Source organism: Notamacropus eugenii, chromosome 1, assembly GCF_028372415.1.
Source record: "Notamacropus eugenii isolate mMacEug1 chromosome 1, mMacEug1.pri_v2, whole genome shotgun sequence".
Lineage (NCBI taxonomy): Eukaryota > Metazoa > Chordata > Mammalia > Diprotodontia > Macropodidae > Notamacropus > Notamacropus eugenii.
Window position 1 is genome coordinate 305643471 of NC_092872.1, and position 15706 is coordinate 305659176.

General features: G+C 37.4%; 1 protein-coding gene across 1 annotated transcript in view; it reads left to right on the top strand.

Moving 5' to 3' along the window:
- SYT16 (synaptotagmin 16) overlaps positions 1–13747 on the top strand; it is a 320395-nt gene extending 306648 nt beyond the window's left edge. Inside the window, exon 7 of the mRNA XM_072629411.1 lies at positions 9947–13747. Coding sequence (XP_072485512.1) covers positions 9947–10260 — 314 coding nt within the window. The 3' untranslated portion in view covers positions 10261–13747. The remainder of the gene's footprint in view (positions 1–9946) is intronic.
- Positions 13748–15706: the final 1959 nt, after the last annotated feature.

Genomic DNA, 15706 nt, shown 5'->3' on the forward strand with positions numbered 1-15706 from the left:
TTATCTGACAGACTGAAAGTCCACAGCACTGATTTGAGAACACAGTGCTCTGACTCTGGCTGATCCTGGGGAAACTGAAATCTACAAATGTATAGACATACAAGGGTAGGTGGAAAGTCAGTATTAGGAGCGCAGAACATCAAGGTCAAGACCAACCCCGTCCAAGAACACAGACAAAAGAAGAAAAACCTTTTGTGGTGCAAAATCCCAAATCAGGAAACGATGTTGAAGTTGAGTTGATAGAAGAACACATTGAACACTATAAGAAAGTATTATGGTTAAGAGATGCTCCAAAAGTTAAACCCAGAAACAAAGAGTAACTATACTACACGTAGGAACTACAAGAGAACCTAGAAGAAATGAAACAAGACAAACTTAGAAAAAAAATTAGAAGTGGAATAGAATCATTAGTGCAAAGAATTAGAAGTCCGTGAACAAATACACAATCTTGAAGCCCTGAAGTACAGCATTTAATTCTTCCCCAGCTTCTGAGGGAATTTAACTTGGGGTTACTGTCATGGAAATGTTCTATCCTTTTGGTCAATCTCTCTTTCTCACAGAGTTCTTCACATTGTCCCCATGACTTTGAGTACCATCCTGTTATGCAGAGTCTTCAGTCCTCACACTCTATTGAAGGTAAATATTTTATAGCTTACTGAGGAGGAAAATGTCCTTCCATCAGACCTATAGTGTTTGAATAGGTTGCCACGAAGTAGGTATTTGAACTAATGTCTTTCTCTGTGGAGCAAAATTCATCACGAACACTAGAATATCCATTGCCACAATCCTTGACTTCAGGAACTCCTGAACCGAGGTAATTCCCAAGACTGCTGCTACCGTGCAATCTTTTTCTTTACTAGAAGGCTAGGTTTTGAGATCGTGATGCTCAGGGAATTCAGAATCCTGCTTCTTCTATAAGGGGGGGGTCAAGATTCTGAAACAATGTCCTTGCACTTCCTTCTCAGGCAACATGCAAACACATCTTCCACAATCATATACTTTTGGTATAAGTCTCCATTGTTGCTTCTGGGTCATCTCCAGTTGTCCTGATCTATAATTGGCCACTAGATCAGATGGCTCTGGAAGAGAAAGTGAAGCTGGTGACATTGCACAGTCCTCCTGTCTTCAAATCCAATTCAGTGCAAGCCATGTCATCATCTCCCTGATGTCATGGTGTTCTTTGGGAATGAAAGACAAACTACACCCACAACCCTTGTAGCATCGTGGTGGGTTTTGTGTATGTATGTGTGTGTGTGTGTGTGTGTGTGTGTGTGTGTGTGTGTGTGTGTATTGGGGGAGGAAAATTACAAGAGGGGGCGTAAGAGAAATAACTTCCCATTCTCTCACTTACTGCATTTTATAGGAACACACACGTAAAAAGGAGAAGGTTGAGTTCTCAAAAGCTGAGTCCCAAAGACAACCATCAGTTAACTTTTACAGACTTCCAAGAAAGAGTGGCTGATTCTTTAGACAACCATTTGATAGGAATTCCCTACATCCTATTGGTTGGTTAGGGAGATTTTTCAATTTGATCCTATAATTTCCTTATAATGTTCCTCTTCAAAAATGAAGGACAAACACACGCAATATTTTCCTCAGGTTGATAGGGAAATATGTCAATTGGATAGTGGTTTCTCCTTTATACTTGTATGAAGGTGATTATGTTTTTTTGGGAATGCCTTTAGAATTTTGCCTTTCTGCAGTGTGGTAGAGCTGAATTTAATATTAATTAAGGGCATACTATGTGTAAGGGACTGTGATATGAGAACATAAATTGAAGAATCAGACAGCTAAAATATGATAAAACCGGTAGCTTATATATGAGAAATAATAGGCTTAATAAACAAAGCATTCATTAAAAAAATTACTAAACATCCACTGGATGCAGTGTATCTCCTTTGCTGGAGATGCAAAGTACCTGAAACTTAGAGGTTGTTGTTGTTGTGTTCATCCTTCATTGCCGAAGAAGACTATGACATCATGACATGACTTGCACTTGACTGTTTTGAGTGAGGGAGGGCTGTGCAAGGTCACCAGCCTCACTTTCTCCTCCTGAGCCATCTGGATCCAGTGACCAGATATTCATCAGGATGACTGGAGATAGCCCAGGATGCAATGGGAGACCTTGACCTTTTTAGGCTAGACCTTTTCAGGTATTCAGAGCCAGGTTACTCAGAGGAAGTGCCCACTGAGTGAATAGGACTCTTTGAAAAGTAGTGAGGAAATGGCCTTTTTAATAAGCAAAAGAAAAAAATAACTAAATCAAACTGGGAGGAAAAGAGAAACTGTTACAAATACAAAAAAAATATACTGCAACAAAATACTAGGATAAGTTCATTGGGAAGTTACTAAGGTGTGCTTAATATGAGACTGAGAACAAATGGCCAAGCACCAGGTTATTTCTAAAATGCAGCAAGACTCATACTAGCTTTTAAAAGTACCTTTTTAAACTGATGGGCTTCCCTGCTATTCAGATTCTAGCTTGAGGCCCAAATATTTTGTATATTTTATTAGAAATTGTCTAATTTTATTTTATTTATTCTTTAATATATTATTTATTTATTTTTCAGTTCTTAACATTCACTTCCACAAGAATTTGAGTTCAAAATTTTCTCCCCATTCTCCCCACCCCACCCAAGGACAGCATGCATCCCATCTTTCCCTTCCTCCAGTGTGCCCTCCCTTCTATTACCCACCCTTCTTTCATCCCCCTTGCCCTCTATTTTTCTGTAGGGCAAAATAGATTTCTATACTCCATTGCCTCTATATCTTGATTTCTAGTTGCATGCTAAAACAATTTTTCGCATTCATTGTTAAAGCCTTGAGTTCCACATTCTCTCCTTCCCTCCCCACCCACCCTCATTGAGAAAAAGAAACAATTCAATATGGGTCATACATGTGTAACAATAAAAAGTACTTCCATAATAGTTATGTTGTAAAAGACTAAGCACATTTTCCTCTGTCCTATCCTGTCCTTCATTTATTCCATTCTCCCCCTTGACCTGTCCTCCCACAACAGTGTTTGCTTTTGATTATATCTTTCCCCAATTTACTGTCCTTTCCATTATCTTCCCTCTCCTATCCCCTTTCCCCTTACTTTCATGCAAGGTTAAATAGATTTTCATATCCAGTGAAGTGTGTGTTATTCCCTCATTAAGCCAAATCTCATGAGAGTAAGGTTCAGTTATTTCCTTTTATCTCTCCTCCTCTTCCCCTCCATTGTAAAAGCCTCTTTCTTCCCTCTTTAATATGAGATGATTTGCTACATTCTACCTCTCCCTTTCTCTTACTCCTAGTACATTCCATTCAACAGTAAATTTTATTTTTTTGGGTATTCTCCCTTTCATATTCAGCTCACCCTGTGCCTTCTGTCTGTGCATACATGTATATATATATACACACATATACATACATATATGAACATACACACATACACCCAAGTACATACACATACCTACACATACATAATGTACACACATACATACCCATACATACCTACATATATATATATATGTTCTCTCTAATTGCCCTAATACTGAAAAAGGTCTCCTGTTACATATAACATCTTTCCATGTAGGAATGTAAACAGTTCAGCTTTAATGAGTTCTTTAAGGCTTCTCTTTTCTGTTTACCTTTTCGTGTTTCTCTTGATTCTTGTATTTGAAAGTCAGATTTTCTATTGAGCTCTGGTCTTTTCAGTAAGAATGCTTGGAAGTCCTTTATTTCATTGAAATTCCATTTTTCCCCTACGGTATTGTACTCAGTTTTGCTGAGTAGGTGATTCTCGATTTTAAGCCTTTCTCCCTTGACCTCTGGAATATATATTCCAAGCCTTTCAATCCTTTAGTGTAGAAGTTAAATCCTGTGTTATTCTGATTGTATTTCCACAGGACTTGAATTGTTTCTTTCTGGCTGCTTGTAATATTTTCTCCTTGACCTGAGAACTCTGGAATTTGGTTACAATATTCTTAGGAGTTTTCCTTTTGGGATCACTTTCAGGAGATGATCAGTAAATTCTTTCCATTTCTATTTCACCCTCTGGGTCTAGGCTATCAGGACAGTTTTCCTTGATAATTTCTTGAAAGATGATGTCTAGGCTCCTTTTTTGATCATGATTTTCAGGTAGACCAATAATTTTTAAATTGTTTCTCCTAGATCTGTTTTCCAGGTCAGTTGTTTTTCCAGTGAGATACTTCACATTGTCTTTTATTTTTTCATTCTTTGGTTTTGTTGTATAATTTCTTGGTTTCTCATAAAGTCATTAACTTCCATCTGCTTCATTCTAATTTTTAAAGAACTATTTTCTTCAGTGAACTTTTCAACCTCCTTTTCCATTTGGGCCCTTCTGCTTTTTAAAGCATTCTTCTTCTCATTGGCTTTTTGGATCTTTTACCATTTGGGTTAGTCTGTTTTTAAAAGTGTTATTTTCTTCAGCATTTTTTGGGTCTCCTTTAGCAAGCTGTTGACTTGCTTTTCATGATTTTCTTGCATTGCTCTCATTTCCCTTTCCAGTTTTTCCTCCACTTCTCTTGACTTTGATGTCTTCTCTGATGATAGTCTTTGTTCTTCCTCATCTGAAAGGATGGAAGAAAATATGTTTTCACCAAGAAGGTAATCTTCTATAGTCTTATTTTCCCCCCTTTTCGGGCATTTTCCCAGTCAGTTTCTTGACTTTTGAGTCCTTTGTCAAGTGGAGGGTACACTCTACGGACCTGTAAATTCTCAGTTCCTCCAAAGTGGCACAATCAAGGGAGAGGAGTTTATTCCTCTCCTGGCCTGTGCTGTGGTCTGTGAGCAACCACAATCACTCTTTTCTGCTGTGGAACTGTGAGTAGGATTCCCTCTCCACAGCCAGCACCAGCTCTTCCATTCCAGCCAGGTACTCCTGGTGGTACCCCAGGACCACCACTCAGGGATGAGATCCAAATTAGCTGCTTGATTCTCCCAGGTCTCCCAAAGTGCCAGTGCCTGGGGCCAGGGCCGGGGCTGGACTGGGCTTTCACCCAGGTGAAAGAGCTTTCTTATTGACCTTTGAAGATATTTTTGGCATTTGTGGATTGAAAATTCTGGGAACCACAGCTACTACCTGTGGTTCAGTACCCTGAAGCCTGCTCCCATCCTGTCCCTGCGGTGTGACCCAGAATGAGCTGCCCTCCTCTCTGAGCCCGGTGCCATAGAGCTTTCCTGTCAGCCTTCCAGGATGTCTTTGGCTATAAATCTCTTTCACTCTGTCGTTTTGTGGATTTTTCTGCTCTAGAATTTGTTTAGAGTCATTTTTTACAGAGTATTTTATGGGATATGGGGCAAGAGCTAGAGCCTGATTATATTTTAAACTGGTTCCTGACAGCATTGGCAGTTTTCTAAGATTTAGCTGCTGGCTGTAGTTTGGCACCTCTGTCTTAGGGTCACTGGTATTGATATCAATTAATAATGGTAGTAGTAGTAGTAGTAGTAATAGTAGTAGTAGTAGTAGTAGTAGTGGTGGTGGTGGTGGTGGTGGTGGTGGTGGTGGTAGTAGTTGCAGGGATTCTTTTTCAAGTGTAGGTTAGGCAACACTACCTCTATTTGGTCCTTTACAACTCTGAAATTCTATTATTTTAAAAATAATTTTGTAGTCTTCTAAGTCAATATTGGCCCACTTTAACACCACTACCCAAAGGCAATGTAAGATACTTAAGTATCTGATAAATTTAATATGGTATATTTTTATTTTTTGAAAATTGATTATATGTAGTAACACTAAGTTAACTAGAATTTTTAGACACTCTTTTTTCCATATATTGATTTTTATCAATATTAGAATGATGTTATTCTCTATATAATTATATATAGAATATATCATCTCTCTCTATAGATATGTACTCTCTATACTGTTATATATAATAATTAATATTAAAATAATAATGATGATAATTTATAATAATTAATATTTATATATCACTTTAAGATTTACAAGCACTTTAAATAGCTTAACTCATTTGATCCTCACAATAACCCTGTAAAGTAGTTTCTGTTATTGTTCCCCATTTTATAGGTGAGGAAACTGAAGCTAACAGAGATTAAGTAGTTTGTCACAGTTGCTCCTTGAGGGCAGTAACTTCTTTAGGCAAAAGTGAGGGATACTATGCATGCTTGGCACCTGTATAATTAGAACACTTCGGGAGAAAGAGAATAAAGACCCTGGCATGTTGAATGATTCCACTGTGACTGATATAAAGGGAGGTTCAGACTAGATAGCCGAACATGGAGAAGTGGCAATCTGCACAACTGGAAGGAACATTCATCAGAATTGTAACCATAGTTATTCCTTCCACATCCTGGGAGTTTGGGGTGCTGTGCCTTTGTGATCTGGAAAATCTACATAAAATATTTTGGCCCTCTTTTTAGACCAGAGAAATCTGAATTATAATGACATTAAAACACAAAATATGTTGATATTATACAGTACTATACATATATTTTCTGCATTTCTGAGTTTCCAAACTTTTTCCATGTTGTCTTCTGGCTTTTATGTGATATCTGCAGTTTCTGCAAGACTCCCTCCAAATTCCCATTTCATTTCTTATGCCAACATATGATATGTTAAAACTACAATGGGGAAAGTCATGATGTAGAAGGGATAACTGTAGAAGTCTCTCAAATTATTTTGAGTGGTGATGGGAGTGGACGAATAATAAAGCGTGTGTTACTTCTATGTGTGCCTGAAGAAGAATAGACAGAAGTCATGGAAGTTGCACCTGGCAGCCAGGGTAATCAAAGGGTCAAGCATTTTGCTGGAGAAGAAGATTGAGGTAAATGCTAGGTACTTATTGCAGAAGAGGGAGAGTAACCTAAAGATCCACAGATAATAGAACAAACATTTAGAGAGAACACAGAGAACTTTAAAGGGATGGATAGTGATGATAGGCTGGCAGTAGCAACTCAAAATAGCAGTGGGAAGCAAGGAATATGGCAACTCCTATTCTTAGCCCTGTATCCTGATTTTTGAGACCAGCCAGTCTTAAAGAAGGCCCTAAGAAACATAGCTTCTTCAGGATAAAACTAAGTTTCTCTGATCACCTGAAGATAGATAGAAGGAGAAGAAAAGATCTAAGATGAAGAGGAATTTTAGAAGGCATTTAGAAGATGATGTCTAGGGCTAAGCAGGAAAGGATTAAGGATGTGGGGAGAGGTAGGAGGGGAAATAGATTTTGAAAGCTGGGAAAGGCATGTAGGCCCAGGAGGGATAGATCTACAGTAGGTGCTCTGGTGTCAGGAGAAGGGACTGGCTTATTCACTCCCCGAATATCTTTTTCCATCTCCTTTGCCCTATCCCAGCCCTTTCTTCTCCCCAAATTTCACTTAAGGGTAGGATTTCAGGACTACAGTGACACCTCCTCAGATGCCAGTGCCCGTGGCAAAGCCCTATGTCCTGTCTACATGTAGCTTTGGTACTCAGGTGGATGCGATCACAAATTCATTGGAATATTAGAATATTTCCAGTGTCTAGCACAATGCTTTATACATAGTAGGTGCTTAATATGTGTCTATTGACTTGAATTGAGTGGGAGTTTACTAAAACTCAACAGTCAAATTTACTGCACTGAAGTCAATGATCAGCTGTCCAAAGCTAGGCCCACAAGCTGTCCAAATGCTGCATGGGCAGGTTTGCCTTATGGTATTTTAGCATGAGGCCTGTTGCTACTGACAAAATGCTCATTTTAGCATGAGGCCTATTGGAAGCATTTGGCCCATCTTCCCCCTTCTGTACTTAGGTGTCTGGATTGTTGAGTAAATTATTATCTTTGCTCCTGCACTTTGTGACACATTACAATTCACCTCAAGCAAATTTAGTTATGTATTAAGCCACTCTTTTCCATAATCAGAAAACAATCATGTGACAGGAAAAACCCTGAAATTACTCCCTTTGTCTAATGGGCAGTTTTTGTTCACGGGGTCAACTTCAGTCATTAAGGTCATGCTGGCAGCACCATCGCATGAGAAGTTTGGGCCCAGGATCCAACTTTTCTTGTAAGAATTATGTAGCTGGGCAGCTGTGGAACCTCACAGTTTGCCTTCCAATTGTCAGTTTCTTGACAGCTTTTTTTTGTGGAGCAGTGTGAAGAGTGGAGAGCCCTGCTTTTGAGACAGAGAAGTGTTTTCACACCTGATGTGTAATTTCACACCTTGCGTTTCTCAGCAGATAAGTGCATAAAATAGCACATCAAATGGGAATAGGAAAAAAAAGATCAACACAGAGAGAAAGCTGCAGGTTGTAATTTCCTTTCTTAGAGGCACTTTGAGGGAACAGAAAATTGCAGAAATCTGGATTTACACTTTTAAAAGTTAGAATTGTGGTTCAGTAGGAGAGTGAACAATAAACACGAATCAACTTGCAGCCTACATTGAATGGGATTTATAGGATGATGGAATTGGGAAAACACCCTGACACACTGATTCTTGAAAGAACAGCTCTCACATTAAGCTAGTGAGAAACATTGCAAAATACTCCAGTAATTAATAGAAATTTGAAACCTCACATTTAGGCAAGGTGAGCATAAGTGTGATAGATTGTCCAAGAGGACACATCCTTTACGATGTTCTATTCTGGAAAAGGTGAAAAATAGTACACTATTTTTACATCTTTTGGATCCTTTTTCATTTCTGTATGGGTGCAACTTTATAAGGAGTTCTTATCACCGTTAAATATTGTGCTATGGAACAAAGACAGATCAAGCTGGTATTTTCAGATTCATTTTATAGATTTGAAAACTGAGACCAAAGAGGGGAAGGGATTTGACCAAAGTCATATGGCTACTAAACACCACTGTGGGAAATGCCTCAAGTAGAGTGCAGTTATCGTAGCAATAATGTTCCATGATGACAGAAAGCAATCTGGAGGCCTTGAAAAAACTATATCTCAGGGGATACCAGAAAAAATGTTTAGAGATAAAGAGGTGTCATAATTGTTAGCTTTATTCAGGCTCGCAAGCAAGACATGATCACAGGGAGACAGCTTCTTTTCCAGCATTTGTAATATTAGACATATCTACACCAGCCTATTATCATTATTATTTTTTAAGCCAAACAATCTCCCAGTTCTCCTTTATCCTCTAGGAAATATAGCATGTATTCCTAGGTATAGATTTCTATGGACTTAGTCCTATTTCAAGATAGGATTTGTATAGATCTGAAGTGGCTTGCCCATCATTCAAATATTTTGGAAAGCATAGTTGGGAACATGAATAGGCTTTATTCACAATCTGAGTCAGTCATTAGCAATTAAAAAGCTTTTTTTCTAATGTATTTTAGGAAGGAAGAAAGGAAGTTAAAAATTTACTAAGTGCTACCTGTTGTGTGTCAGGCACTGTGCCAAGCACTTTCCTAATATTTTCTCATTTGATCCTCACAATAACTCTTGAAGGCAGGTACTATTATTATTCACAATATACAGTTGAGAAAACTGAGGCAAACAGAGGGTTAAATGACTTCTCTCATGGTCATGCGGCTAACAAATATCTGAGTCTGGATTTGAATGCAGGTCTTCCTGACTCCAAGTCCAGTGCTCTGTGCACTAATACCTAGCTATCTTTTTTTTAGATATGAAAAGGAAAGATGCCTTTTCAAGCAAAATGTATACAAATATGGACCCTAGTGTCAATGTGTACAAGAGTTTGAAGGATATATGAATGCTTTCCCATAGTTTTCCTTGAATGTATTCTTATAGAAGGTGTCTATCTCATTACAGCATACTGAGCTGTCAAGATCAAGAAAATTTTCCCCAATAATCTACATGCTTAACTTATTTGTACCTATCAGGCATGAAGCTATTTCTCAATGTAAAGGGAGGAGGGACCTACTGAAAACTTGAATGAGCTGACAAGCAGGTAGTGAGGCAACAAATGAGTGACAGATATTAATATTTTTTTCTTTTCTCTACCCTCCCCTATTTTTTTTCCTGTCACAGATACTTATGGGAAGCTCTTTCTTCTTAACTCTGTGGGCCACGAGATGTCTCGTTGTAAGACATCCATTAGAAGAGGCCAACCAAATCCCATTTACAAGGAAACGTTTGTTTTCCAGGTAGCTCTCTTTCAGCTTTCTGATGTCACTTTAATGATCTCAATTTATAATCGGCGTACTATGAAGCGCAAAGAAATGATTGGATGGATTTCACTGGGTCAGAACAGCAGCGGAGAGGAGGAACAAGACCACTGGCGAGAAATGAAGGAAACCAAAGGGCAGCAGATCTGCAGGTGGCATACCTTACTAGAATCCTGATGGTTTCAACCAAAGTTCGTCTGTTTCACCTTCCAGATGACTGCTGTTGCCAGATACCAATTCAACATATAGTTCAGCGGGCTTTTCTAAGAAAGCTTGTCCCTTTTTGGACTTTTAAATGGAGTCATTGCACTTTTACTTTTCAGGGTTTTTTTGCTGGGTTTCTTACCTGAACAACTAATTACCAGAAGTGAGAAAGTCAGGAAGATGGAAAAATTTATTTAAACACTGATGCTGTCACTGCCATTTTGAATTATCTTCATCTGATGCATTTCAAGATTAAATCTGAATCAATTACATATAATTCTGTACACATTATCTATGCTGATGCTGCAGCCTAAGCTCTTTTATGATACTACTTCCAATCCCCAGAGAAACTTACACACAGTAAGGGCTCAATAAATACTCAGTCTTTTGATTTAATTGCTTCTTAAAAATGTATATTTACCAACATTTATGAATGAATTATATTTTCAAGTAGCATGGGCAAGTCCTAAAATATTTCTGCAAACATTTGAAGTGCCTATGATTATCATCATTCAGCAGAATTGATATTGATAATCTTTGCTGATCATATATACTTAGATTTTGTGATAAGCATGCAGACTGTTTATCAGGTTATTAGCATGAATGTTAGTTAAAGATTATTTTAAATATTTTCTTAGTGCATGCTTATGTTTCTTTAGTGTGTAAAGTTTTGATTCCTATGACTTTAAGTTAACAAAAAGGAAAAAAAGGAGGCTGTACTTATACCTAAATTGTAATTATTCCAGCTGTTTCATTTGAGTTTGTTTCATTGTAGACTTTTCCCTGTCTCTAGGGTGATATCTAGTGAAGGCTTGAGATACTAAAAATAAAAAGAAAATTCCTTTCAGTTTCCTATTGAATTATATATCGAAGGAAATACTTTAGAGGATATCTAGTCCAGGTATTTCATCAACCAGAAATGATGAAACTGAGTACAAGAGAGGCCTCCAAGGTCACACAGACAGTAAATGGCAGAGTTGAGGGAAGGACCCAGGCATTCTGACTCCAAATCTACCATTCATTCTTTTGCAGGAGTAAGAGTATGCTAAATTATCATTTATGTCATGGTTCTCCTGATAATGTCCAGATTAGGTACCAGGCAACTCTACTGGGAATTCATGCAGTCACTCTCTGCCCTGTAGAACTCTGTATAGCTTTTAATGAATTAGTCTGCCATTTGATAGTCAGTTTGCTTTTAGGAACTGGGCAGCCAGGTGGCAAAATGGGTAGAGTCCTGGGCTGGGAGTCAGGAAGATTCTTCTTCTTAAATTGAAATCTGGCCTCAGATACTTACAGTTGTGTGAATCTGGGCAAGTCGCTTAACCCTGTTTGCCTCAATTTCTTCACCTGGAAAATGAGCTGGAGAAAGAAATAGTAAACCACTCCAGTATTTCTGCCAAGAAAACCCAAAATGCTGTCACAAGGGGTCAGACTTTACTAAAGTGAGTTAGGCAAAAGCAAAAAACAAAAAGAAAAAAAAAACCATTTTATCTGAAGTCATTTTATTTGATCTCCAATCTCTATTATATTTGACTTATATTGTTGTCCAGTTATTGAAAGCATGGAAAGCAATAAGTCTGCTCTGTGTTTTCAGATTAGCTTTCCTTAGAAGACCTCAAAGTGCTTTGCCAATATTATATCCATTAAATGTTGAGTGACCTTATTATTTTGTTTTCAGTGTTAGGACTTGATAACTGACTAAAAGTAGAATTGAGTGCAGTTGGTTAAGTGGTAACACAAAGACTTTCTTTTATTTTTAAAATAACTCTTCAGTCTTCTTGTCATGCTCTTTGAAGGGAAAAATGGCAGTCATGCTATGCTTCTCTTAGTACCTTTCTATAAATGTGGCATTCACTTTAAAATTTATATTTGTAAAAATATCTGCATTTATTGGACAGGTAGTCCTTGCTTATGGCTATTTCATATTTCATCACTCAAATTATTCAATGCTGTATGATAAATACCTCCTATTTTGATCTTACCTCCCTATTTAATAATTTTTGGGAATGGCACTGAACATACTTGTGCAGATGAACACAACAGTTCATTCATTCATGATTAACCCACTTTTTAATTGTTTCTCTTTTGCCACGATTTCCAGGAATACATTGTAAAAAACAAATTGCTTACTCATTTCCTTCATATGTGTTAAGTATTTAGATATCTGTATAGCTAACAACATTCAACAGAAAGCTGACATAAATGTAAAAAAATGAATTCTAATACGGAATAAAATTATAAAAAGTTATTCTTTTTGTTGATTTTGGAACTTTAGGCATTATGTTTATACTGAATCAGGTTTTCATTCTTGGCAAAGCCTGGATCTGAATGCATTTTCAAGACTTTTGATTAATGCTTTTGTACTTAATTGACTTCCGAGAGAGTGAAAGATGGATTAGATTTCAAATGGTAAGAAGGCTACTTTAGCCTAGTTCACCTAGTTAATTGTTGATATTTCAATGGAATATTTGAAATTTAAGAATCACAAATTTTTGGTTACCCAAAGGAATTTTTGTAGTTATCATATCTTTAAACCCTCATTTTATAATAAATTTGTTGAGGGTAAGTGAAGGCTTTTGTATTGATTTAAAAAATTAGTGTGTCTCAGTTCAGAACAGAAACTAGTTCTTTCTTTAACTTTAGTGTTTTTTCCTAATGCCATACTGTGAATTTGAGGATTCATTCTCTTTCCATACTGGCTTTTGATAAAGTTAAGTGTGTCACTCTTCCAAGTATCTGCTTTCACACACTGTGTCCTTCATTGCCTGATGCATGTCTATCCTAGACTCTATTATTAGTTATTGCAGACCAACTGAGGAGGTCTCACCTCCTTGAACATGAAATGTGGCAGAATTGTAGTTAAGGAACTTGCAGAGCTCAGACCAGGGTGGCAGTAATCAGACTTTGCCCTGGATCAGACCACTTTTGGAGCATTGAAAGTTTACATTCTTCAGCCTGTTCCTGAGAGCCTAAAATAACCTAATACTTAATACGCCAAGAAAACAGCAACTGGACAAATGCATGTCTTCCCTTCAGAAGGAAGAGGCCAGTTATAACATCAAGTATGAAGTCAAGAAGTAATTTGGAAAAATGGACAAACTCAAAAGAACCACACCATAATGAGCCATTGTGGAGGCAGGAAAGCTCAAGATGAGATACAAACACAGAAGAGAATGACTCCAAAACATCTTTATAAGCAAAGCCTTAGAAAATACACAACTTGGGCAAAAATTCAACTGTAATTCCTGAAAGAGATGAAACAAGAGTTAAAAAAAAGAATTTAAAATGTTTTTTGTTAATAAATGAAATGAGAGCACTTGGGAAAACATGGGAAAACATCTGGAAGAGAAAAGAGAGCTATGGAAGAAAAAAATAGAAAGGGAATTATTTTACTTTAGGCCTGGAATGCAATATAACAGTTTCAGATCATAAAATTCAATAAAAATTAATTTGCTTATAATATTATTAAAAAGATGTAATTTTCTTAAAACGAAAACTATTCTCATCTGATTCTAAATATAGCAGGTCAGTAAGATATTTGCTAGATTTAAGAAATACTAACTTTACTTCCCCCATGATCAAAAGTTTTTATGCCCCCATTCTGTGAACCAGTCAGACATGGAAAGCAAGATATGTATTTCTTGCATTGGAGACTGAGAAGGAGTGGTAAGAGAGGTAGCAGGTAATTCAGGAAAAAGATCTCAGAGAGGAAAATACATCCACTAGAAGTGAGTGGCTTACATATTTAGCACTGAGGAGAGATTAAGAAGCATGAGGACTGAAGAAAAAAACCACTGAATTTGGCAGTGAAGAGACCTTGGAGTGAAAAGTTTCAGTTGAGTGAGGAGTTGAAAGTCAGATTACAGGGAGTTGAGTAGTGAGTGGGAGTTGAGAAAGTGCATGATAAAAAGCATAGGCAGGTTTTTTTTCAAGGGGTTGAACTGTGAGAGGAGAAATATAGAAAAGAAGTTTAGAGGATGGTAAGGTAAAATGAAGAGTTTAAAAATAATATATCAGGAATGATCTAGACATTTTTGTAGATGGTAGAAGAAGCAGTACTGGGGGAAACAAGTTCTTAGGAGAGAGAGGAAGGTATGACATCAAGGGCACAAGTTAGGGATCGTCAGGGAAAAGGACCACTGCATCTTTCAAAATAACAGGAAAGGGGAGAGTAGAGGATGATGAAATTTGAATTACATAACTACGGAGAGTGAAAGAGCCACTGACCAGAATTTAAAATAGCCTTGGCAGATTCGTAATCTTGGAGATATGCTCAGAAGTAAATTGAATTAAGTTAAGCAAGAATTTAGTGCTAGGACGTCTGAAGCTAGCTGTGTGTGTGTGTGTGTGTGTGTGTGTGTGTGTGTGTGTGTGTGTGTGTGTGTGTGTGTGTGTGTGTGTGTGTGGCATACCTGTTGTAACCACTAGAGGGCTGTATCCAGTTCTCAGGATCATGTTTAAGGGGGGATATAAATAATATATAAACAATTAAGAGAAAGGCCACTAAGACAGTTAAAGGTCAATAAAATTGGGCTTGGAAGGAAACATTGAGAGGCTGCATGTCGTAAGGGAAGGGAATAAGCATTTATGAAATGCCTACTATGTGCTAGGTACTTTGCTCAAGACTTCACAAATATCTTGCTTCCTCCTCACAATGAATCTAAGAGGAAGGCACTATCTGCATTTCTATTTAAAGCTGAGGAAACTGAGGCAAAGAAGACTTGCTCAGATTTGGAAAGTTTTCAAGGTGGAATATGGCTCTTCTAGAAGATGGCGGTCAGTTTTTCTGATGGCAGACCCTCAAGTTCCTCTGGGGAGATTTTAATTAGATATGACCAATTTAGTGAAAGTTGTTCAATTTTCCATTCTAACTGCATTTGATGAATCCCTGTATGACTGGCAGTGTTGTAGGTGGGTTTGTAAGACAAAAAAGAAATCCCTCATCTGCAGAAACTTGAACTCATTTTGAGATACAACATATGAAACTGCAACATTAAACAATTAGAGAAAGAACAGAAAGCAATATAATAAATTAAATGTGATAAGATATCAAAATATATGGCTCAGATCTAGGCAGGAAGAGAGCAGTGTTTTAAGAAGTCTTCATGGAAAAGGAAATGGACCTTAAAGGAGTGGTAGAATCTGGCTACCTGGTGCGTTTGTCAAAGAACTAAAACAGAAAAGATCAAGCTTAGCTTAATCAAGAAAAGGAGAAATATGCTAGATAATTTCCCAAAGCTCCTTCTACTCAAAAGATTTGACTTGTACTTTTTTCTTTTAAACTTAGCTTAACCTTTGACCCTTTTGGATATTTTCTCATCCTTCTTTTCCTCAGTGACCTAAGATACTTTCCCTGGGGGCATATTGTTCTGGCTTTGTTTAAGTTACTTCTGGTATCCTTCAGGGCTCCAGGTTAATC